General features: G+C 34.3%; 2 protein-coding genes across 3 annotated transcripts in view; one reads left to right on the top strand and one right to left on the bottom strand.

Moving 5' to 3' along the window:
- Positions 1-9,143, top strand: part of LOC117100936 (catalase-like) — a 36,059-nt gene extending 26,916 nt beyond the window's left edge. For both annotated transcript variants that reach the window (XM_033240778.1, XM_033240777.1), the window contains exons 7-12: positions 2,101-2,181; positions 3,292-3,444; positions 4,338-4,476; positions 5,049-5,287; positions 6,718-6,789; positions 8,079-9,143. In XM_033240778.1, the coding sequence (XP_033096669.1) occupies positions 2,101-2,181; positions 3,292-3,444; positions 4,338-4,476; positions 5,049-5,287; positions 6,718-6,789; positions 8,079-8,105 (711 nt within the window). In that variant the 3' untranslated portion in view covers positions 8,106-9,143. The remainder of the gene's footprint in view (positions 1-2,100; positions 2,182-3,291; positions 3,445-4,337; positions 4,477-5,048; positions 5,288-6,717; positions 6,790-8,078) is intronic.
- LOC117100934 (protein inscuteable homolog) overlaps positions 8,637-22,938 on the bottom strand; it is a 19,446-nt gene continuing 5,144 nt past the window's right edge. Inside the window, exons 3-14 of the mRNA XM_033240776.1 lie at positions 22,589-22,752; positions 22,083-22,146; positions 20,679-20,808; positions 20,339-20,391; positions 19,973-20,087; positions 16,219-16,332; positions 14,814-14,939; positions 13,962-14,130; positions 13,131-13,306; positions 12,268-12,511; positions 11,150-11,226; positions 8,637-9,510 (exon numbers count right to left, since the gene is read on the bottom strand). Of these exons, the coding sequence (XP_033096667.1) occupies positions 9,379-9,510; positions 11,150-11,226; positions 12,268-12,511; positions 13,131-13,306; positions 13,962-14,130; positions 14,814-14,939; positions 16,219-16,332; positions 19,973-20,087; positions 20,339-20,391; positions 20,679-20,808; positions 22,083-22,146; positions 22,589-22,752 (1,564 nt within the window). The 3' untranslated portion in view covers positions 8,637-9,378. The remainder of the gene's footprint in view (positions 9,511-11,149; positions 11,227-12,267; positions 12,512-13,130; positions 13,307-13,961; positions 14,131-14,813; positions 14,940-16,218; positions 16,333-19,972; positions 20,088-20,338; positions 20,392-20,678; positions 20,809-22,082; positions 22,147-22,588; positions 22,753-22,938) is intronic.

The raw sequence follows: 22,938 nt of genomic DNA, 5'->3' as shown, positions 1-22,938 counted from the left end.
ATAGCTGCTGAATTCAAAGCCTGTGTAAAGTTTGTTTATGGGGTTTGTTAGGTTAAGATTGTGGTTAAGATGCTCGCTTTCTAGTCCTAAGGTCCTGGGTTCGAATCCTTCAATTTGATAGAGTGGAGCTGCAGCTTTGTGGTTAAGATGCTTGCCTTCTTTTCCTAAGGTTCTGAGTTTGAATCCTGCAAAGTTGATAGAATGGAGCGCAGCTCTGTGGTAAAAATGTTTGCCTTCAAGTCCTAGGATTCTGGGTTCGAATCCTTCGATGTTGATAGGTTGGTGGTTAAGATGCTTGCATTCCAGTACTGTGGTCATGGGCTCAAGTCTTGTTGACCATTTCAAATCCTGCCCTGTTAATTAAGTGTAGCTTCTTCAGAAAGATGCACCTTTCAATACTATGATCATGTGCTTATTAAAGCCTGCATTAAACCCAAGGAATTATATAAATAAAGTTTCCCTTGGACAACTTGGGATTAGACAGACGGTGTCGCTATGCATCTGCTTCAGCATCAATGCCTACTGTAGCATAAATATTGTGCAAGCATACTCATTATCATGCACTGTAATGGAGAAATATGAAAATAATGATGATAATAAATAAATTTATTAAATGGGTTACATTACTAAAAGTACATCCTAGAGGTCTATGTTTTGTGCATGACACACTTATGTAAATCTAACTATTAAATTTATCTGTTACCAAAGTTCCTCGGGCATAAGCCTACTTCAGGTCCACCCACTACTTTAAGCTCAGTTCTATATACCAGCCTTTCCTTGGGTGAAAAGCCTTACAAATATTCTCAGAAAAAAATATCTGATTTTCGCTTTGAATTAGGCATAAAGTGCTGAAAAATTGCTGTGTGTTTGAAAATGGATTCCTCGGGTGTAAGCCCATCTCCAAAAATTGGCCCAATTTTGTGTTGGGGTGGGGGGGGGTGGCTGGAGTTGGTGGGCTTATACCAGAGAAACTATGATACAATTATACTTTGACAAACGTGCATAAATATTAAAAACTATGGAATTGCAAGTGATTGTTTGCTAATATGCCTTTTAGCAGACAATTGAAAGGTAGCTGACTCATTCAGGAAGCTTGCAGCTCTTCTAATTTCCCTCCCTTTTGACAGTTTTTTTTTAATGCAAAAGGCATATGCTGAAATTTTGTATATTAAAACCTAAGGGTATTAGATTCTTTATGTTGATTTGCCTATAATACTACAAGACAAGGTCATTTTATTATGATACATTTCAACTGTTTCATTAGCATCCAAAGACATGGAAAGGATTTTACACTAGAATATGTTATAAGATACATTATTTCCTATATCTCCCCTTTAACATTTTTTCAACATAAATTGCCTTGACAGAAATCGTTTATTTAAAATTAATTTTTACATACTGTAAATTTTATATTTATTTTCAAAATTGTTTATTATGAAATTATTTTGTCAGAAAATCTTATACTCAACTTTTTTTAACATTTGTATTGGTCAGAAATTGTTTGTGGTCAAGTGACATTTTACATTAGATTGTGTTTGTGTGAATTATATTTTTGTATTTTTTCTCATAAATTGTGTTATAAATTAATTGTGTTGTTAGAAATTCTTTATGGTTATGATTTTTTTTAATTCATATTTCTTTAGGATTTGTAGTTTTTGTGTATTTATAAATTATATGTCAAAAATTGTTTATTATCAAACTGATTTTTAAATTGTATTTTTATCAAGTGCTGGAGAATGGAAAAGTGACACTGGTTCTTTTTGCTCATCTCTCTTTGTCTCTTCAGTTGTTTGCCTAACTGTTAGTTGTAGGATATTCTTTGGTTATGATTTCATTCAAACACTTGCCTCAAGAGAGCATAGAGACCTTCCTATAATATAATATGTGCACAGGTACACAGTCATTGCCATTATACTATTTTCAGAATATTTGTTTGTTGTCAACTCACCAATTATATTTGTATAAAAGATATTTTCAGTATTTCATAAAATATATTACATAATCAATTTTGTAACAATCTATTTTATATCATCAAATGAATTTCACATAAATATATGTTAATATTAATTGATAATTATTACTTTTCTGTTTTTTTATTAGCCTTCATGGACGCTGAAGATTCAAGTAATGACATTTGAGGAGGCTGAGAAGTTTAAATTCAATCCATTTGATCTTACAAAGGTAAGGGGTTTGTCTAATACTGCCACCGTAGAAGGAAGGTAGACCCCCCCCCCCACTACTTTTGGACCAAAACAGTGTCACTTCAAAGCCTGGCTCCTGATGAAATTTCTTTTTATATATATTGTAGAACTGATTTTTCTAAGACACAAAAAGCTATTTGACGAAAAACTCGGCAGTGGTTTAATGAGATGCAGATTTATGAGTATTTTAAAACCTTTCTTTTTTAACCTTTACCCACATTTTTTACAAAAATTCAAAAATCTGTATCTCATTACCGCTTCCGAGTTTTTATTAAATATGCTTTTCGTGTCATAGAAAAATCAGTTCCAACATATCAAAAAGATTTTTTGCTCCGCAACCTGTCTTTTTAATAGTGATGTCCCCTGTTTATGATTGGTCACAATGTTAAAATATGTTTTCTCTTCATTCACCAAAAAAAATGGTCTCCTTAATAAGGGTGTCCCTTAGTAGGCATGTTCCTTTAATAGGGGTGTCTTCTTAATAAGAATGTCCCCCAAATAGGGATTGGATGTAGTGTAGATGAGTTTTTCTTGATTTGCGGTCAAAAATGTCCCCTTAATAGAGGTGTTCTACAATAGTTTGGATTTTTTAGGTATGATCTACACCTAGGATACCCCATAAAAGTTTGAAGACTTATTTCCGGTGGGGTCCAACTGGTTGTGAATTGGACAGTACACAGGAAGACAACCACTACTCTGTTTTTTTAAAGAGAATACTGCATTTTTAAACGGGCACATGGTTTATGTACATGAGGCCAACAGCTTAAATATCACATCTGAAAGGTGATGTGCTATTGAAACTTGGATTTCATTTCTCCAGCTAAACACAAGAAAGCAAAGGCAGATACTTAATCTAAGATCTAAGTCTCCATGGTTAAGTGCACACTGGTTTCTACAGTTAAGCTGACTGAGCTAAGCTGCCTCCAGTGAATGTAGTATACCTCATTCATGGTTGTGAACAAGCCCAGGGAAGGAATAACTATATATTAAATTTTGTTTACGTTTTATTTCTTCATTCATTCATATAAAATTTATTCAATTATGTCAACATAGTGATTTTTTTGAAAATATTGTGAATGTTATTTTAAAGGTTTGGTCACAGAAGGAGTACCCATTGATTCCAGTTGGTAGGATGGTTCTTAATCTGAACCCTAAGAACTACTTCGCTGAGGTGGAACAAATTGCTTTCTGTCCCGCACATTTGATCCCAGGTATTGAGCCTTCTCCCGATAAGATGTTGCAGGTTAGTTTTTTCTCGCACAAAGCCATACCTGTTTCATAAAATAGTTTGGTACACATCAAAAAACAACAACCATGTTGTAAATATATTTTGTGCATACAAAAACTGATGACTAATCTGAAAATCTGCTGTACAAAAACCCATAACTGATTTGGCCACAAAAAAGCCAATAACAGCATGGTAAATTATGTTGGTGGATATAAAAACTGATAACCACTTCATAATTTGGTCTAATGCAAGAGTGAATGACAGTTGGTTTGGTGCACCCAATAGAAACAATGACCACATGGTTAAAGGTACACAAAATCAATATCCACATATTATCTTAGTTTGGATGCACTTATGAACCAATAGCCTATTGGTTTGGTGCACCCAAATAACCAATAATTGCATGGTGTATATTGGTTTAAGGTACATCAACCACTAATCAGCAACCACTAATACCATGTAGTATACCTTAGTTTTCTGCACATACATTTTGAACCAATAAGTTAATTTGTTTTGGTGCAATTATTGAACAACTAACTATTAAATTGGTTTGTTCCACACAAGTACCAATAACCGTGGAGAAATGATTTGATTTACGCAAGAACTAATAACCACATGGTATGTTTTGGTGCAGACATAAAATACACCCACAAATTAATCAGTAATCAAATGCTAAATTGGCTTTGTGCATGCAAAAACCAGTCAGTAACCATGTTAAAAATGGTTTCATGCACACAAGAACCAATGTGGATAATTGAGCTTTTGAAACATTAGACAATTATTGGCTCCATGAGGATTCCAATCTAGAACCAATTAATAGCTCTACGGTAAATATTAGCCATCTTAGAGACAGTGATAGGCAATCAGTGTTGGAATAAGTGTCCAATCAATATGGATTTGTTTTGTAGGGCCGCATGTTCTCCTATCCTGATACGCATCGTCATCGTCTTGGAACCAACTACCTTCAGATTCCTGTTAATTGTCCGTTTGCTGCTAAAGTCCGCAACTACATCCGAGACGGTCCAGCTTGCGTCACAGATAACCAAGGTGTGTTCATATTTCATCATAAATTCTTTTACATTCAACTATGGTACATAAAGATATTGGAAGAATAAAAAAAACACACATGTACCGATTCTGTAACCAGACAGGGGAGAAATTTTAATCATTGAAAACATAATGTTATGCTTAAACATCATCATATAAGTGGTATATGTTGAGGTGATTGTAAATAATTGCAAATATTGCTTGAAAATACTGTTATATGCAAATAACATTTATTTATTATGATTTCAACGTATCAACATGAACAACGTTCCCACTACGATGATTGCAGTTTCTCTGTACAAATACAGTAGAAAACCTCTTAAAGGGATACTGTCAGGACCAAAATTAGTTTCCTCGTAATAGGGTGTCCACTGAATAGGGGATGGACGTAGTAGTTAAAAAGATAGGGTGTTTCTCGATTCGCAGTCAAAATAGTGTCATTATATGGGTGTCCAAAGGAAGAGCTCTATTGTATTAACAACTTTCTAAGTCGAACCGTGAGGTAATTAGTCAAAATAAATTTATACATAAGGTATAATGGATTTCTTTTATTGTGCTGATTTTCTTCGCAGGTGGAGCTCCTAACTACTTCCCAAACAGCTTCAGCGGCCCTACTGATGATGCCAAATTTTCACCATCAACGTATGAAGCCTCTGGTGATGTCAAACGCTACAACACTGCTGACGATGACAATTACGCGCAGGTCACCACATTTTGGAGAGAGGTTCTGTCCCCTAGCGACAGGACTGCCCTGGTTACCAACATTGCCGGCCATTTGAAAGATGCTTCAGAGTTCATCCAAAAGAGAACCGTAAGTTTTAAAGCCGGTTTTACACTGGACGAATTTGTGTGAATCGAAGGCATTTGGTTTGCTTCCTGATCTCTGATTGGTTGTACATTTTTTCGCAAAAATTAGTAACAATTTAACTACTGATTTCTCTAAAACGAAAAATTCCGATAGAAATGTGAATGCGCACACCCTGCATTGGCCGTACACCCGTCAGTTGACGAATTCACCTCTGCTCTGTATTGTGGCTTTTCCGAGGCAAAATGACGGAACTTGAAACTTTTCACTTTTTGAAGAAAAATTGAGTTAGCTTGTTTGTAACTCAGCAACAAGTTTTCATACCCTTATATTTTGCAGGACCATAGATCTATAGAAATTATGATTACTGTATATTGTAAAATTTTGATAGGTCTGTAACAGTTGTTTTACCTCGGGAACATCGAGAATTTTCACTACACTTGATAAAGATATTATAGACTGCTGACGAAAGCTTGTGTTATAAATACTGTAATTTAAGTTGATCTATAAAGCGCTACCATTATGTTTTTTATTTCATACACCAGATTAACATGGCTCCATCTACTATTATATGAGAATTTTCAAGCGCTGTATTGCAGCAAGTGCAACTAAATTTTTGAATTTATCACATCAGGGGCAATCGTATGTATTAGGGAGCGTGTGCATACACCAATTGTTGATATGTATAGCACCATCAAACTCAGTCGGCTGAAAACAATTTTGAATGCCATTCTAAAACAGTGTCATGGTTTTTGCCATCTTTCAGTTACATTGTTTTACCAGGAAAGATAACTAGATTGTAAGTTGCACACTTAAAGACAATTGTTTTTCTACAATATGCATCATTGATGAGACCTGAAATTTAATGCATTTAATATATTCTCAAAATCAACAAAAATGTGCGTTGCGTCGTTTTGTCTTGAGGTGGCCAGTGGGCTCTTGACAGCTGCTCAGTCCGAGGAGATTTTCATTAAAAAATATTCACTGCACATGCCTCTTCGTGTTGCATTCATCATGAAATCGTGTCAACTGGCGACCATTGCTGCCGTGTATTTCCGGCCTTAGTGTTAAAGCTTATATTTTTTTATACTTGCCAACCTGGCATTATACTGTTTTTTTCTTTACAATATTGTTTTAAGATTATGAATCATTAAACAAAACAGGCAATCCAGGGGTAACTAATGCTAATTGATTAGAAAGGGGAGAGTTTGAGGGAATGTGTTGGTCTCCACACTCTGTGGTTCTAGTCATCATGACCTCCATCTAAACAATTTTGTGCTCATTACACCAACAGTTGGTAAAAGTAATTTGACATTCGTTTTGCGAACATATATAAATATTTAAAACTATGGTTTTCTCTTTGGTTTTTTCCCCTACAAATACTTATTAGCACTTTCTATTTTTGGTTAATTGATTGATATTCTTTTTATTTATAGGTTGGTAATTTCACACAAGTAGACGCAGAATGCGGAAAGCGTATCCAAGAACTTCTGGATGAACACAAAAAGGTTGGTTAAAAAAAATTGTTGATGGGAGGGATGATGATATTCATTCTCCTTCCGTTTTCATTTTCATAAAAACAGATTCCCAGTTAGTACAGACGATGTACCATACAGATTGCGGGCAGCGCATTTTTCCTGCAGGCATCACATTCCACATCCATCAGCTGCTTGCGCGGTGAAGCCAGCCCGCAGTGGCCACGGTCAAGATTTTAGAAAAGAACATTATATTGATTTAAAGCTGCTCCCCTTACCTGCGGGGCTCGCGGCACAAGATATGCAAGGTTTAGCTTAGCTGTATAAAAACATTCTTGGCTCATAAATGTAACCCATAAGTTACAATTACAGAAGGGCCTAATAAGGTGAATTTGTATTAGCATCAGCAGCATGATTATCCATCTGAACAGAAAATGATATTAAGCCTACCAAACAGATTAATTAGATCGCTCCGTCATGTATGTCAATACATTCAGATACATAAAATGATACTGTAGAGATGAACCTAATTGCTTTGTACAATATACATAAAATATTTTCTGATATCTTAATATATTATAGGTCAATTTTTAATTAGAGAATTGTAAAATATGAAGTACTGTAGTGATGTTGCATTTAAGGTGGCAGCGTTCGCCCACAATTTTCACTTTTGGCATAATATAAGGCATTTTTTTTACAAATTAAAAAAAGTGTGAGTAAATTTTGTCTTTATTTTTTGCCAGATGCCTACAAATTAATCTAAATGTGTTGTCTGATACAAGATATTGCCATTCTAGGCCTCTGTGGGTTATTTTTATTCCATCTGATGAGTATTTAAAAAGAAAAAAATAAAGAAAAATTTTTCAACCCACCCCTATTTATTATTTTAAAAAAAAGGGCCTGTGGTGCCTGCAGTCTGGACAATACAGCAATGCAAAAAAATATCAAAGAAGATTTTGTCCACGGGCACTGCGTTCAACAAAGTGCACTGCCCACAATCAGTACTGTAGTACAGTATAGGTATCATCATCGTCACTGATATAAATGCTACCATCAAGTTATCGTCATCGATATAACACCATTTCATCATCACCATCTTCACAACCACAATTGGGTTGTTTGATGTAGATATACTCATTTATATTTTCCTTTTGAACAATTAAAAGAAATCTGAATGATCATCATCATTGTTGTAGTCCAACATTATCATTAAAGTGATATTCCCATATCTACAAATATAACAAAAAAAACAAGCAAAAAATTGAATTGTGCTAACTGGCTTGTTGATTATTAGTACAATTGTTTCTATGATTTCCTTTCAGCAAAGTGCGAAAGCAGCCAACTTGTAAATGGAACCAAACTTGATGCGAACATTTGTTGGATCAATGGGTTTTTAAGAAAAATTTGCTTTATAAGTCAATTGTGATTTGAATTGTGAAACATTAATCTTTTTTTTTTTTTAAGATTGGTTTGCACTTGAAAAACATAATATTCAAATTTGGAATTTGGAATTGTATATATTGGTTTAAAAGATCGCTTTCACAATTTTATAGACACCAACAATATTATATCAATGTCAGGCAGATTTTTGGGCAATGTTAGTCAAATATTATGTAATATTTACTGGGGACGGTTTATTAATGCTATGCAGATCTTCTTACTAGTTTTTAGACAATGAATATTATATAGGGGTTTATATTTTTGCCAAGCAGAATATATTATTTGGCAGATTGTTCGGTATCCACAAGTTTGTTGATGCAAAGAAATTTTTATGTAACATTGGATTTGTATGCATTTTGTACAGCAGTCAAACTTCATGAAGAAATAAATTAGAACACAAAAAAAATATATAGATCTTCTCTAAACAGCTTCGGCGCCGATTGTCTTTCGAAGGTATTTTAATTCATAACGCTTGTAATGGCGCCCTCATTTGCACCATGTAGATGTAAAAGAAAGTAAATTCTTTTCTAAACAGCTGTGGTGCCAATTGTCTTTTGAAGGTATTTTAATTCATAAAGCTTGTAATGGCGCCCTCGTTTGCACCATATAAATGTAGAATACTTCATATTTCATATTAATGAGTTTGATCTAATTATCCTGGGCAAACAATGTTGCTGTTCCAAATGCTAATCCAATAATCTTACATTTAGATAAATAATTGACAAGAAAGCAAATACAATTTTTATTATTATTATGTATCATCACGTATTATGAGGTTTCTTAGATCAGGGATTACCATAAAAGAAATCAATCAGTATATTAATGATGCATTATTTTACTTGGGATAAATAGTGTAGTGAAAATCTGAATCAATGATCAGGTAATTAATTTGTTCCTGATCTTAATGCAAAAATTATTTTGCTCAATAAAATTTATGAAATATTAAACTTTCACTGCTTTGTATCTAATTCTTGAAGTCAGTTGATACAATACTTTCAGAAAATATTCACATTAAAAAAAGTGATCTTTCCTGAGATGTACACATTAATGATAACTATCAACTCATTGTTTTTACTTGCAATTCTGAGCAATTACAATTCAAAATGTTATGACATGTTACAGCTTTATAAGCCAACATTTACAAATAACAATGGAAGTGGATTTTATTTGTATTACTTCCAGTTATACAAAGCTTTCCTTTTCCTTTGAGCAAAAGAGGAAAGAATCTGTGATCCTCGGTTTGATGAGCTGTTCAATTACCATATCGTCCAACCCGCTTGAAGCGTTAAATGTGGAAAGTCGTCGGAGCGCTACCTGCAAAACACAGAAAATATCAACAAATTCTAACAAGGTATTTAAAAAAGAAGCAGAGGAAAAATAAAATTTGTCCAGCTTACAAGAAAATCGACCTTTCCGCTAAGCCACACCCCATGAATATTGTTTATAAGGTCCCACAAAACCACAGTAGGGAACTTCTGATTTGTGCTTCAATGTGGCGCTAGAATGGATTCATGGATGGCTGTCCAACGTTCCCATGCACAGCCTAGATTTCGGCCAAATTGCGTCCTGGAATCCAACTTAACGTTCTTGTATGCGCAGATGACTTTTTAATATTGTCATTACGTTTTATGTCCTACCCTCATCGTGCAATCGAAAACTAAGGTTAAGTTTGTACTGCGCAGATTACTAGGATCTCGCAGAAAAATAGAAAAATAAATAATATAAAAATATATTACTGTATATATATATTTAATATATAGATAGTGAATAGATGTAATTGGAAAAATTAGGAAAGAAGAGCTCCAATCCAGCACCCAAAACACAGTACGGTGATACACCCTAGCCGCTGAGCAGGGATCTGTCAAAATGTACCCTGTCCAGCACCAGTTGAGCCTCGGCCATCCCAGGACTTGGGCGCCTCCTATCCTGATAGAACTACTGTAAAAGAAAGCTAGCTGGCAAGGAATTGAAACAAGAAATCAAAGAGAACAAAACAACTATTTCCTTGTGTTGAAACAAATGCAAATACGTGCATTTTGGGCCAACACGTGTGCGTGCTTGCTAGGCATGCATGTATGGACTCTGTTGATCTGTATGTGTTTTTTGAATTTGGGTGGCAAACACAGATATTGTTGCTGATAATGTCAAAGATAATAAATAGCAGAAGATAGAGCAGCTGCCCAATATAGTGGAACATCCGTTCGAAAGGCATTGTGGGTACACGGAGTGAAATTTTACCCCGTCCGCGGCGGCGCTATATAGTAATAATAATAAAGGCGCCGCTCTGGTTCGTTTGTTTCCTGTAGTTTCTCCACTTAGTAAAATATTCAAATCTTACCCCATTCGCGGGAGGGCGGATGTTCCATCAATTTTAATGCAAATACGTGGAACAGCTCATTCTTCTGCTATTTAAGTTCTTTGATAATGTATGTGAACATGTGCGCTTTTTAGACATGCGCATATTCCTGGCACTGTTCTGATTGGTCAGCTTTTAAGTTTGACACTCCGTGCCTCCTTGGCCATTGGTATCACCACTCGCAGCAAAATACAATTATGTGTTTAGAAAGTTCTAATTTAATTACCTCCATGTGCCGCCTTAAGTCATTCTTATTTGACAATCTCTAATTTTCCTCCACTCTCCTGTTATCTTTTGTATCACTTTTGGTGTTGCTTTTTATTTCTTTACCACCCGCTTATGCTTTTTTTTCTCTCTGTTATTCTGGAGAGCTCATAGAGACGAATGTTATGCGCTATACAAGTGCACAACCATTGACCATCTCCCTGAAGTGACTTCTCCCAATTTTGGGACCGCTGCAAAATGATCAGCTTTATTGAATTGGTGACCCTCAGATAATTTTCCTACCTTTAGATCCAGTTGTTAGTGGTGATGTCATAAGAACATGGATGTTTTAAATTATATAAGTGCGAGGAAAACAATAATAACTATATTTACCAGGCTTGCAAGAAGCACAGAATCACTGTTGTTCCTTTCCAAGGAATTGTAACACAAATCAGCTAATCTTTTGGCACCTGTACGAGCAGTAACAAATCATTTTGTTACATGAATAAATCATCAAATACCGTACCTAGGTTTATGTTAAAATACTTTTTATATATTTGACAAATTGTTTTGTCAAAATAATAGGATTTTGCATCCTTTATGAAACAATGATGGATCTACCATCCAAAAGCCAACAGAGCTTATATCAGCCTTCTATTGATACCTTGATATTAGATAAATTAAATCCTGTGTTTGCAAAATGGTGATAGAATGCATCATAAAAATGATGGATTGTATGTATTCGGTTAGTGACACAAAATGCAGTTATCTATGTGATGTGATTCTGATAGAAAAGGAACCCGCACCCTCAATTATTTTGAACGTCGATAAGACATCAGTTATGGGGCAAAAATCACTCCCAAAAAAACCCTGTCATTTTATTTCATTTCATTTATATGAACCAAAGAACAATAAAACTGACACAACATAAGACAGGGAGGAAAAAACACTCAATTTGCCGGACAGGATTGCTAAAAAGTGAATTAAATGACTGTCTAGTTTCTCTGCGATGCCAATGAGAACACAGATTCGCATAGAATAGTTATGTAAAAATATCATTAAATATATATATTCAAATATGTATATGTACAATCATCAGTCAAAAGTTAATTAGATAATAAAAAAATTAAAATGCAATACAAATTGAAAACAAAGTGCCGGCCACATAAAACTAATTTTTAACTGTTCAATTTAGAAGGGTAAAATTTGAGATACGAAAGAGATAAAAAAGAAATTAACAATACAATAGATACTGAAATACCAAAATTGCAGCGTAAAACTAATGTTAAGCTGTTCAATTTGCATGGGTAAAATGCGAGACACGAAAAATTAAAATAAAATGAATTATTACTTAGCACAAGATAGTTTAAAAGTTCTGATAAAAAAAATTTAATTCCAAAAGTTCATGTCGGACATCAACAGGAAGTTCAAGTTTTAGTTTATTGCTTAATGCTACACCATATTATGCTTCCATACCTCAACAATGCTTTTTTACATTGTAGTGAACTTACCTTGTATCTCTATAATAACCATAGCAGAAGTCTTGGTTTGTGCAAGTCTTCCGAGAGCTATAAGTGCCTTTTGTTGTACACTCTCACAAAGTTCATGCATCCTCCGCAAGTCTTCTTGATTGATCGACTTGAGTGGAAGTACCGCCTCATCAAGTAAATTTAATAATACCCTGACACCATCTGCATCGATAACTTGTTGTCGACACGCTTTAGAGGATACCATGTTTGCAAGTGTTGTTGCAATCTGCAAAATAAAGAGTTATAATCTTGAACGTGATGTTAGATGGTGCAATTTTGGGATGGTATTCTTATAGACTGGAGAAGTTCTAGAGTGGTGTTCTGGGTTCAAAATCATTGGATTTCCCACAAGTATTTTCAACTCAAGTGGTTCAAACTCTAAACATATCAAAGAGGAGAATATCCAAACAAGATGCCGCTTAGGCCCATGGGAACCATGGGATATATTAAAATTACCATTATTTTTTTTGTATTGAGTGCCGTGACTAAATATAAATTGCAGGTTTAAATGTAAAGATTGGATGCAAAAATCTTCGATGGACTCTTAGGTTTAGTGTTTTGAACTGCAACAAGCCAATCTCAAGTTTACAGGTCAAGTTGTCCAGAACTACAATACAAATAGGTGGGTGGTGAAAGGTAGCGGGGGAGCTGTAGATTGAATTAAACCTCTGAGAAAACATGTCTTTCTAAATATATCATGCAAAATAAATTGATAAAATTCAGAGGAATTTTCAATGCATAGAAATATAATGCAGAAGAGAAGCGATAATTGTCAACTGGACAATCATGTCTAGTATATGAATCATAAGAGTTTTGTTATGATTTTTGATAGCAAAAAAATTTACCTGATCTTTGCAATACAGACTCTCTGCTTTGCCACTTTTACACCCAGAAAGAAGTGCCTCAGCAGTATTATACGTTGCTAGGTAGTCGCAAGACATACTGTCCATGAAAGTGATGTTGGATATTGCTGCTGTCGCCACCATAAAAACTGAAGGTGATGGTGCTAATTTGCATAATTCTAAGAAATTATATAAAAAATATGTACAATTTGGCTAGAATCATATCATCAATGAATTATGTGAAGGGTGCTTTATACATTTCTAATTATTATTAGCCTTGGTGCTGTTATTATTTTTATCGCTAAATGATTATATTAATAATAAACATATTTTTTACATCATAAAGATTTTCATTAATTTAGTAGTAGATTATTCGTACCGCAAACACACAATTTTCAATCAATCAATCAATCGTAACAACTTTTTTTATAGCACCAGAATCCACTGCCAGCAATAATCGATGGCTGTGGATGACATTATCTCCAAATGAATGAATTTTGCTACAACATATTAAAATTATTTTTTAATATTTATTTTTATATCTATAGAGGAAGTAATTAATGAAAATTACAGTGTACCCTCAAATTCAGAGACCCCTCTGATTCAAGACCACTTTTTACAGAACTAAATAACATTTAAAATCTAGCCTTCTTATTGGAGATATAACCGCAAGACTACCAAAAATTTTCAGGTACCGACACGGTGGTCTCGAATTTGGGGTTATTTCCCATTGTTGTTTCTTTAATTTATTACAGTATAAAATAACATAAACAAGCAAGCATGTTCCCTGGTAACCGTACATATAAGATTCAGAAAAAATGTTTTATCACCCACCTGTGAGTTCTCTTAAAAGATCGTCAAGGTATTCTATAAAACCAATGAGGTGGTGGATACTATCTACATTAGGCGATGTAATTTGCGCTAAGATTCTAGCTACTTCTGCCTTCACCTCAATTGACGATTCGGATGACAACAAGTGCGCAAGTACAGGTATTCCGTTTGCCTAAAAGATACAATTTACGTGTTATTATTATTTGTTTGTCTTGCATAACAATGAATTTCGCTTGCCACACACAGTAGCGTAATCATTTCTATATAGAGTCGTTGATCGGGGGTAGGGGCAAGTACTAGAAGGGCCACGTTCACTTCAATCCCGTCACGGTTGGAGCTGAACTTAGTTGTAATTATTTCCTTATCTTTGATTTTAGCAAGGAGGGGGAGGGAAACTGGCTACGGGGCTGAGCGTAATGCACCAGGCCTACAGAAAAAGTGTTTGTGTTGCAAAACCTACAAGCAATTAACTTCGCATGTTGTTAACAGAATAAAACTCTATAATTCACTGCATACTAGTCTCAAAATGGTGTTAATTTTAATTATAGATTCATAGAATTTCATAATAAATATAATAGTCAATAATAACAATAACAACAACATTATTTTATTTTTTATTTTACTTCATCAAAATCCAACAATGACCAATGTCACCATTCACATGATTTAATAATAGAACATATAATATAAATATAGTAAATTGCAATACTGTAAAGATAGCAATTATTATCATTAACAACTAGATTCACTATGTCTGTAAGAATGACGTCAAATGTAATAAGATGGTTAATGCACAAGACTGTGCTGTGGATTACATAAATTTAGTTAAGTTTAATAATTGCTTTATAGGCCTACCTTTTCAAATTCTATACGCGCTTCCTGTGTTTCACAAAGCACTCCAATTGTTCTCAAGGCATCTACCTTCATCGCATCAACGTTGTTTATAGAACATATCTGACACAAGATCTGTAAACCATCCTCCTTTTAAAAATAAATAAGAAAAAATTAAACTCGTCCAGGTAGGTAACCAGAGGGTGGGGGTTCTACTGTTCGACAATCCCCTTTTGAGCAAACGCTTCTGAATAACCAAACTACGCCTCCTCTATCAAGCAAGCCTACAAAATCTACCATCACATGCCAGGGGGCAGAACTATTCCCCTCGATTGCTGGGAACCCCTCTTAAGGAATTCTGGTTAAGGTTAAGGATAATACTGATAAATTGGGGTAGGGTCTGTCATTAAAAAAAAACAGCTACTGTAGCTCAAAGTTGCTATTACTGTTTTACAGTATTATTTCTTTATTCGCTTCTTGCTTCGGAGCGCAAATTGCTTATATATACATATATTCATATAGGCCTATATGAATAAATTTAGTGGGCAATACTAGCAACGTACAGTGCTCGATACACGTGATAATGCAGAGCGTAAATTTTGAAAATGTAGAACTGGGTATAATCACTGGGTATAATCACTCAGGAGTGAGAGAATACAAGGATTGTGTGAGTATATGAATGCTGAGACAGGTGAAAATTCAAATGATTTAATTGTTTTTAAGTAGGTATTTGTTGTTGTGCCTGCATTTAGACAATAGCTCGGTTCTTTTGTTTAGTGTTGACTGTTTGAATATATTATGTGAATTTTCTCGGTTAGGTTGCAGCGTTTGTTTTTGGGGAGTAAGCCGATGCTCTGTCGATAATAGACCATTTTTGATATTGTCGGGTGTGTTGCTGTCTTTTAATTTCCATACTTATTTGGAGAGTAGGCTACGGTGCTGTTTCTGTGTTTGGGGGTGTTAAAAGTGTATTTGTGGTTTGTGTATCGGGTTTTGAATGACGAGTCAGTGAGCCCGATGTACCGTAGCATTTTGTGTCATCATTTGAGTGGACAGTGGCTTTGTAGGTGATGGATGAGGTGAGTTAATTTCCAGAGAGTGGACATTCATCTGTTTTCCTGCAATTGCAGAGATTTTTTGGCTGTTGTTGCTTAGCAACCAGCCTAATCGATAAAACAGAAAGTGCCTTGAAATGCATGAGATGGAAAGTATATATGATGTGTATATATATTGCTTTGGTTTGGCTCTGTAATCATAAGTGGTCGTGGGACTAGTTTGGGCCCTACTGGTCGAACGTTTCGTTTGGGTCTATACCCTAGCTGCACTGATGAGGCCTGGAAGGCCGAAACGGATCCGTCTGCAGATATTGGGATTCCTTCCAGTAGATGCTTAGTTTATTTTGTCATTCTGATCATTTCAACGGGTTTACCTTGATGATAATGTTACTTATTTCCTTATAGTCAGTCGTCAAACTTTGTAATGATTGTAATGCGACACGGAGGTGATACATGCTGGCTGAACCTTGTATGTCCTCTAGCAAGCTCTGTGAAATAACGTAAAAGTTAAAATAATTTAAGTTATAAACAGCGTCCAATAATTACATTGCTCCCGTGCTCAGAGTATACACTAATATCGAAACATAGCCTACCTAAAAAATACAGAATTTTATGTAAAACGCGTATTCAGAGGTTAGATTTTAACGGGTCGTTTAGGATGAAAAATTGTAAGATGGTTTTTCATGTTATGTTTGCAGTTTGTTGGGCTAGTAAACATCAGTAGAGTAACAAAACTGTATTTGAATGTTGTTTGAGCTGGTAAAATGGTTCCTCTGTTTTGTGCAGACACTCACTCTATGGAATGGTTTGCTGGTTATACTATGAATCCTGGAGGACGAATCGCTTGGAAGGTTTTGTGAGCAGTGGCTTAACCAGAGGTGCGCACACCTGGGGCGGATGAAGGATTTGGCGGTAGTGAGTGTGTGAGGGTCCACCTCACTGCCCCCACCATGGTTGGGGCTGAGGGAATAGAACATTTTGAGAATAGAGGGACCTCTCAGGCGAGGATCCAGAGTTTAGCTGGGTTTCCATAGAATCGCTCACCCTATCGGCACAGTCGTGACAGCTGTGGACAGACGAATCAGGGTGCCTTCCCGATTGCGCAGGGCTGCTAGCAATGCACCCTGATTCGTCTGCGCCTGCAACGCAATCGGAAAAGTTTAACCAGGTTCAACCTTCCCGATAACTATCGGCGACTATCGCCGATAGGGTAAGCGATTATATGGAAACTGAGCTTTACCCTGACTAGATCACCATGGGGTCCCTCAGTGGGCGGGGTCATGGGAAGAGAACGTAATGCTTGCTTGTTCCGTCGCCGGAAGACTATTTTAGACGTGGGCGTGGTGGAGATGCTTTGTAGTACCGGTAGTCTTTGGGTTTTCCTAGCTTCGTAAAGTTTTTTTTTTCCTAGATGCTGGGAAATGCACTTGCGTGCATTACGAGACTTCTATTGATGATTACACACTGAATTAATAGTTCCCCCCAATTTTACCATTAATATTACACAATTAATGATGATGATGGTGATGTGATGATGATAAGGAGGAGGAGGAGGCATCGTAACAGGTGACGACAGGCTCCTGTGCAAGATTAATTAACAGGCCCTTTGATATGAGTGTCAACCGAGGCCCGTATCCCGAGTTCGTCGTACATTTTCAATGCACACAATCGGATAACAGTAATTATTTACAATTTATATAATCAGTATAATTCTCGACTGTCATGAAAATAGCATATATCTAAAAAAATTACGTTATATGCATGCTCGGAAGCGGGACGTTTAACCTAAAAGTTTTATATAGGTCTATGTTTCATGTTGTTTGTTGAATGGTCTTTAATGATATATTCTAATATGACCACAACATAAGGAAGAACACTTTGTCACCTACAAAGTTCAGACCCATATACATTTATATTTCCTTAGGCCTAAATCATAAGGAAGTCCGCTCTATATCCAAATTTCAGGAAATTATACGTTTTATGCATGCCTCGACGTGGAAATTTTGTTTTATGTTGTTTGTTGAATGGTCTTCTTTAAAAATATTATAGTCTAATATGACCGCAACATAAGTTTAATAGATAGTACAGAGAATTATGATTGTTTACCAAAATCATTATACACATGTTAAATTCAATTTTAAAAAATACGTTTTCAGTGCACGCACCGACGTGGAAGGATTAACCTAATTATCTTGTTAATAGTGCGGTTCTAAAATTTATATTTTGACCACAACTTTTAAGTTTAACTTCAGGAAAAATAATAATGCATTTTTTGTACCCCCACCAGTTGGGAAAGTAATTAAATAGGCCTATGCATAAATGACTTCTGTGATTGGTGATTGCAAACATTTCAATGCTTAGTGGTTGGACGGTCGGATATAATGCATAACTCTCATAATAATTTCATATTTCAAAAAATTGTTTGGAGTATATGATCACGTTCCATGATAGATTACATCCACAGGGTGCCCCTAAGCCAAAATTTAAAAATTGAATAAATTGCGTTTTTCCGAATCACGACAGACTGAGTAGATTAGGCCTACTGGTTAAAATGTAAAAATTTAAGATGATTTTTTTTTTAAATCACAGAAAATCGCAAATTTATATTCAGTACATTCTCGACTGTCTTGGAAATGTGGACCTTATTAAATTTGGTGGGGTGCCTTATACTGTACACACTCTTCGTAACACCCCCACCTACTGGATATACGGGCCGGGAAACTTTACATTTTACCGGCCAATTAATACAGTACAGTATTATACGCTTATAGGCATATCTTCTGAATTTCTCAGTATTTTTTTTTTATATTATTTTTCCATTTCCAACGCTGTATGATTTGAAATTTACATACCATACACGTCATTGCTCTTTTTCAGATTCTGTGTTAATTTTCAGTCATTTAGTGTTCGGTGGTTATTTTTGACTTTCTTTTAGATGTACTGTATCTAAGTGTGTTCGTAAGTTTTAAGCTCTAGGTCCCCAATGGCTACCAAATCCATTAAACACTTTTTTAAACGAATAGCATTCCTTAAAATAATGAAACAATAATCCATTAATCAAAAAGTAATAACTTAAATAATAAGTTTTCGCTTTGGTGTAATTTTGGAATAAAAAATATAGTAAAATTTTATAGGCCTATGCCTTTTAATAAGGTTATAAGAATCAAGGCACATGCATAGCCTATAATCCCTGCGGTTGATTTTGCATTAACCATACATTGTGACATCATTAATAATAATAAATAATAATAATAAATAATAATAATAATAAATAATAATAATAATAATAAATAATAAATAATAATAATAAATAATAATAATAAATAATAATAATAATAATAATAATAAATAATAATAATAATAATAATAATAATAATAATAATAATAATAATAATAAATAATAATAATAATAATAATAATAATAATAATAATAAATAATAATAATAATAAATAATAATAATAAATAATAATAAATAATAAATAATAAAAATAATAAATAATAATACTGTAATAATAAATAATAATAATAATAATAATAAATAATAATAATAAATAATAAAAATAAAAATAAAAATAAAAATAAAAATAATAATAATAATAATAATAATAATAATAATAATAATAATAATAACAATAATAACAACAACAATAATAAAAGAACTCAACAGTGTACCAACGTTACGCGCAGCCGATTTAATTACAATCCCTCTTTGATTAATACTTACACAATGCAAAACGTTTATTTTGTATATTTTTGCCTTTGGTTTAGGTAGGTGGCATTTCTGACAGAAAGAGTTGGAATTCTCTATCACTTTATTGGCGAACGGATCTGAGCCTGCCTCTAGGTGTCCATAAATATTTCTGGGCACCTAGAGGCAGGCGCGGATCCGTTGCACTGTCAAATCTTACAACAATACAATACAACAATTATTTTTCTTAATACAATTTAAGAGGATGCGACCGCAACCCCTTTACATCCGCCCCAGGCACGCCACTAAAACTTCCCCATCAGACCCCCATTCCAAGAATCCTAGATAGGCCCACGCCACTATCTGCGTGATCATGTTCAATGGTAATTGTTATTTTAGGTACTAAAGGTATCAATATTCATGATAAAAAATTACTGACCCTGACTAAATTGGACTGGATTGTTTCGGCTAAACCAGCAAACGCATGGCCAAGGCTGCTTAATGTCTTTAGTACCGGGACAACTCCAGTACCGAATGACCCCTCTCTATTGAAACTGAAAGCAGAGTTACAAGAAACAGTTAATTGAATGTGTTGCATGTTATTACTGTTACTTCTACCTTTAACTCTGGTTAATTTAATAGTGTGAATGGTTTTATTAATTATTATAATTGCTAAATAATTAATCAAAATAGATAGAGTAACCCCTCTTATAAGATATTTATTACTAAATCATAATTTATATTTTATTATATCCTCTTCTCAGGACTTAATTCGAATATTTAATAGAAAACATATTTAACTTGCTTTTCCATATGGCATAACAACATACTGCTTTGTCTTCTAACCTGTTCTTGTTTCTGAAATAAGTATATCAACATTTGAGTTAGGCCTACTAGTTGACAATATATATATATATATATAGTACTGAATTGAAATAAAAAATGTCTACCCTAATAATTAATATTACAAACAAGGGGATTTCGGTTATAATTGTGAAAAAAAAAATTAATAGGTGGGTATATTAAGACAAATATTGACGTATCATGGATAGATCCTCCTTTTAATTATGTATTGTGCAATGTTTGTAGCTGAGGAACACTTACTTCAGACAGAGAAACCTAATATTAAAGTAGGCTATACTCACCTCGGATATACTAAATGGCACAGACTGTGCGTAGAGAAAGTCGAGACAATTCCTGACTAACTTTTCGATTTGGTTTGTTAATCGAATTGCCAATTTGCGAATATCTTTCAAATCCGTTGAATCCAAGTTACTGAAAACACAAAGACAAAAGATTAGCTTACAGGTCTACAGAAGAGTAAATGGCATATATTAAAGCAACCATTTAAAATAGTGAAAATCAACAGAACAAGTTCTGATGTGAAACGCAGAAAGCCATGTCTTCAATAATTTTTCAGACATTTTGAAACCGCTAATTCCAAAACTGTGTTTCGTCCCCATATTTTCGCATTCAAATTTGTGTTGATAGTAAAGATATGGCCGGATTATCCTTAAAAAGTTCAGGCTCCAAAAGTCCTAATTTCGAATTGTCTTACGTCGCACACCCCCTGTGTGATGCTTTTTTCAGTCATCATATAACTTCTTGTCCGTCTCTTCTCATGGTCGGACTCCTCTTAATCAACAGAGGATATGATTTTATCATATAATTATGATTCAAATTTAATAATAATAGGCCTAATAATAATATTATTATATTCGCTGCTTGCGGTACCCCTCGTACATTCAAGCATTTAATAATGTTACTTCGCGATGCAAATCCAAACTAACAAAATACAGTAGAACCCCGATTAAGGGGACACCTTCGGGACCAAAAAAATGTCTCCTTAATAGGGGTGTCCCCTAAATAGGGGTACACTAAATAAAAACATACAATTTTTTGGCATGTTGTTATATAACGATGACATACATTCTTTATAATTTTATTATTATTGACTTACCAGTCAATAAGAAGTAACTTATAGCAATAATTTGCAATGCAAATAGAATTCTTTTATATGAAATCGGCAGAAATGTAATTAAAACAACAATTTTGTATGTTCCCAATATTGTTTCATTATGCAATGTTAATGACCAAAATAATTTCATATGGTTTCAAACAGTATAATGTGATTAATATGTATGTAATGTGAAATGTCCTGAAAAGGTAAACAAATACTGGTTATTTACAAATAACAACAATCACATTAGAGCTTTCTATTAGATGGATGTAGCATGAATAGAGAAATATGTTTTGATATAGATTAGAATCCTATATGAAATACACGAAAAACAAAGAAAAAGAAATCCCATATTCTCTCATGGATTAAGGGGAAAAATCTGGTTTATTGCTCAAAAAGGTGTCAAAATGTAAAGTTAAAGGATTTTTTCTTATTTTTAGAGTGCTGTAGATGTTGTGATACAATGAAAAAAAAATAAGGGTCCCTTAAATAGGGGTTATTTGACCATTTGGCATACTCAGAAAGTGTCCTCGTCCCCTTAATAGGGAAGTCCCGAGGAGGGGTTCTACTGTACTAATAATACGCTTACTTGTAAAAATTGACAAAATCTGCAGAAATCTCACAAACCTTCTGACGCAATCTGATAATATTTGCTGCAATATAAATATATATTATTACTAATTGGTTTCTTTCACAAGAAAATCAAGCAACATGTCTTACTATCATTATAGTCAACGTTATGATTCGTAAAGTAAAGTTATAAGGGGGTAGTATCCGGTCAGGTGCGTGGGTTATCCCTATTTTTATAATATGTGGGGGTAAGTTCTTAGAAATTGACTCTCTGGAGGTGTTTAGTGGTCTATCACTATGCATAGCTGGAGGCTTCCACCAAAATGTTTAACTGAACACTTACACAATTGTACAGTGTTGTTTTTTATTGTTTGCATACAGTAGAATCTTGTGAGTTGATGCTCATTAAACAGCGAGTGTTTATAATTATGCCAACTAGATCGTTTTATTACACTCTAGATTTCACAGAATACAAACTTATTATTGTATTTTCTCAAAGAATATGCACAAAGAAATATTTCGTACACTTTTTATGCCTTGAAAGTTTAGCCATGTCTACAGCCGAGCTTTGGAATGTTTTGGCTTGGAGAACGCACATGCATTCAAGCTCAATCATCACACGAACATCTTGCATCCACCGGCCTACAGGATCCGCCATGCAGTCGGTAGTTCCACTGTGTTTATTGGTCCTGTAGAAATTTAATTGATAATTACTATACAACTAAGCATGTAAATTAAACTTGCGTTCCATTATATATTACTTTATATTTGATTCAGTGAAACCCAACATAAAAAAGAATGAAGTGAACATAATAAAGGTTACAAAGCTATATAGAAACACTATTCAGCAATATCCCTAATATCCGCCCTTACAT

Source organism: Anneissia japonica, unplaced genomic scaffold (genome assembly GCF_011630105.1).
Source record: "Anneissia japonica isolate Jap-2015-1 unplaced genomic scaffold, ASM1163010v1 scaffold287793_len260017_cov185, whole genome shotgun sequence".
In the NCBI taxonomy this organism is placed as follows: domain Eukaryota; kingdom Metazoa; phylum Echinodermata; class Crinoidea; order Comatulida; family Comatulidae; genus Anneissia; species Anneissia japonica.
This window is presented reverse-complemented; position numbering and strand designations above follow the sequence as displayed.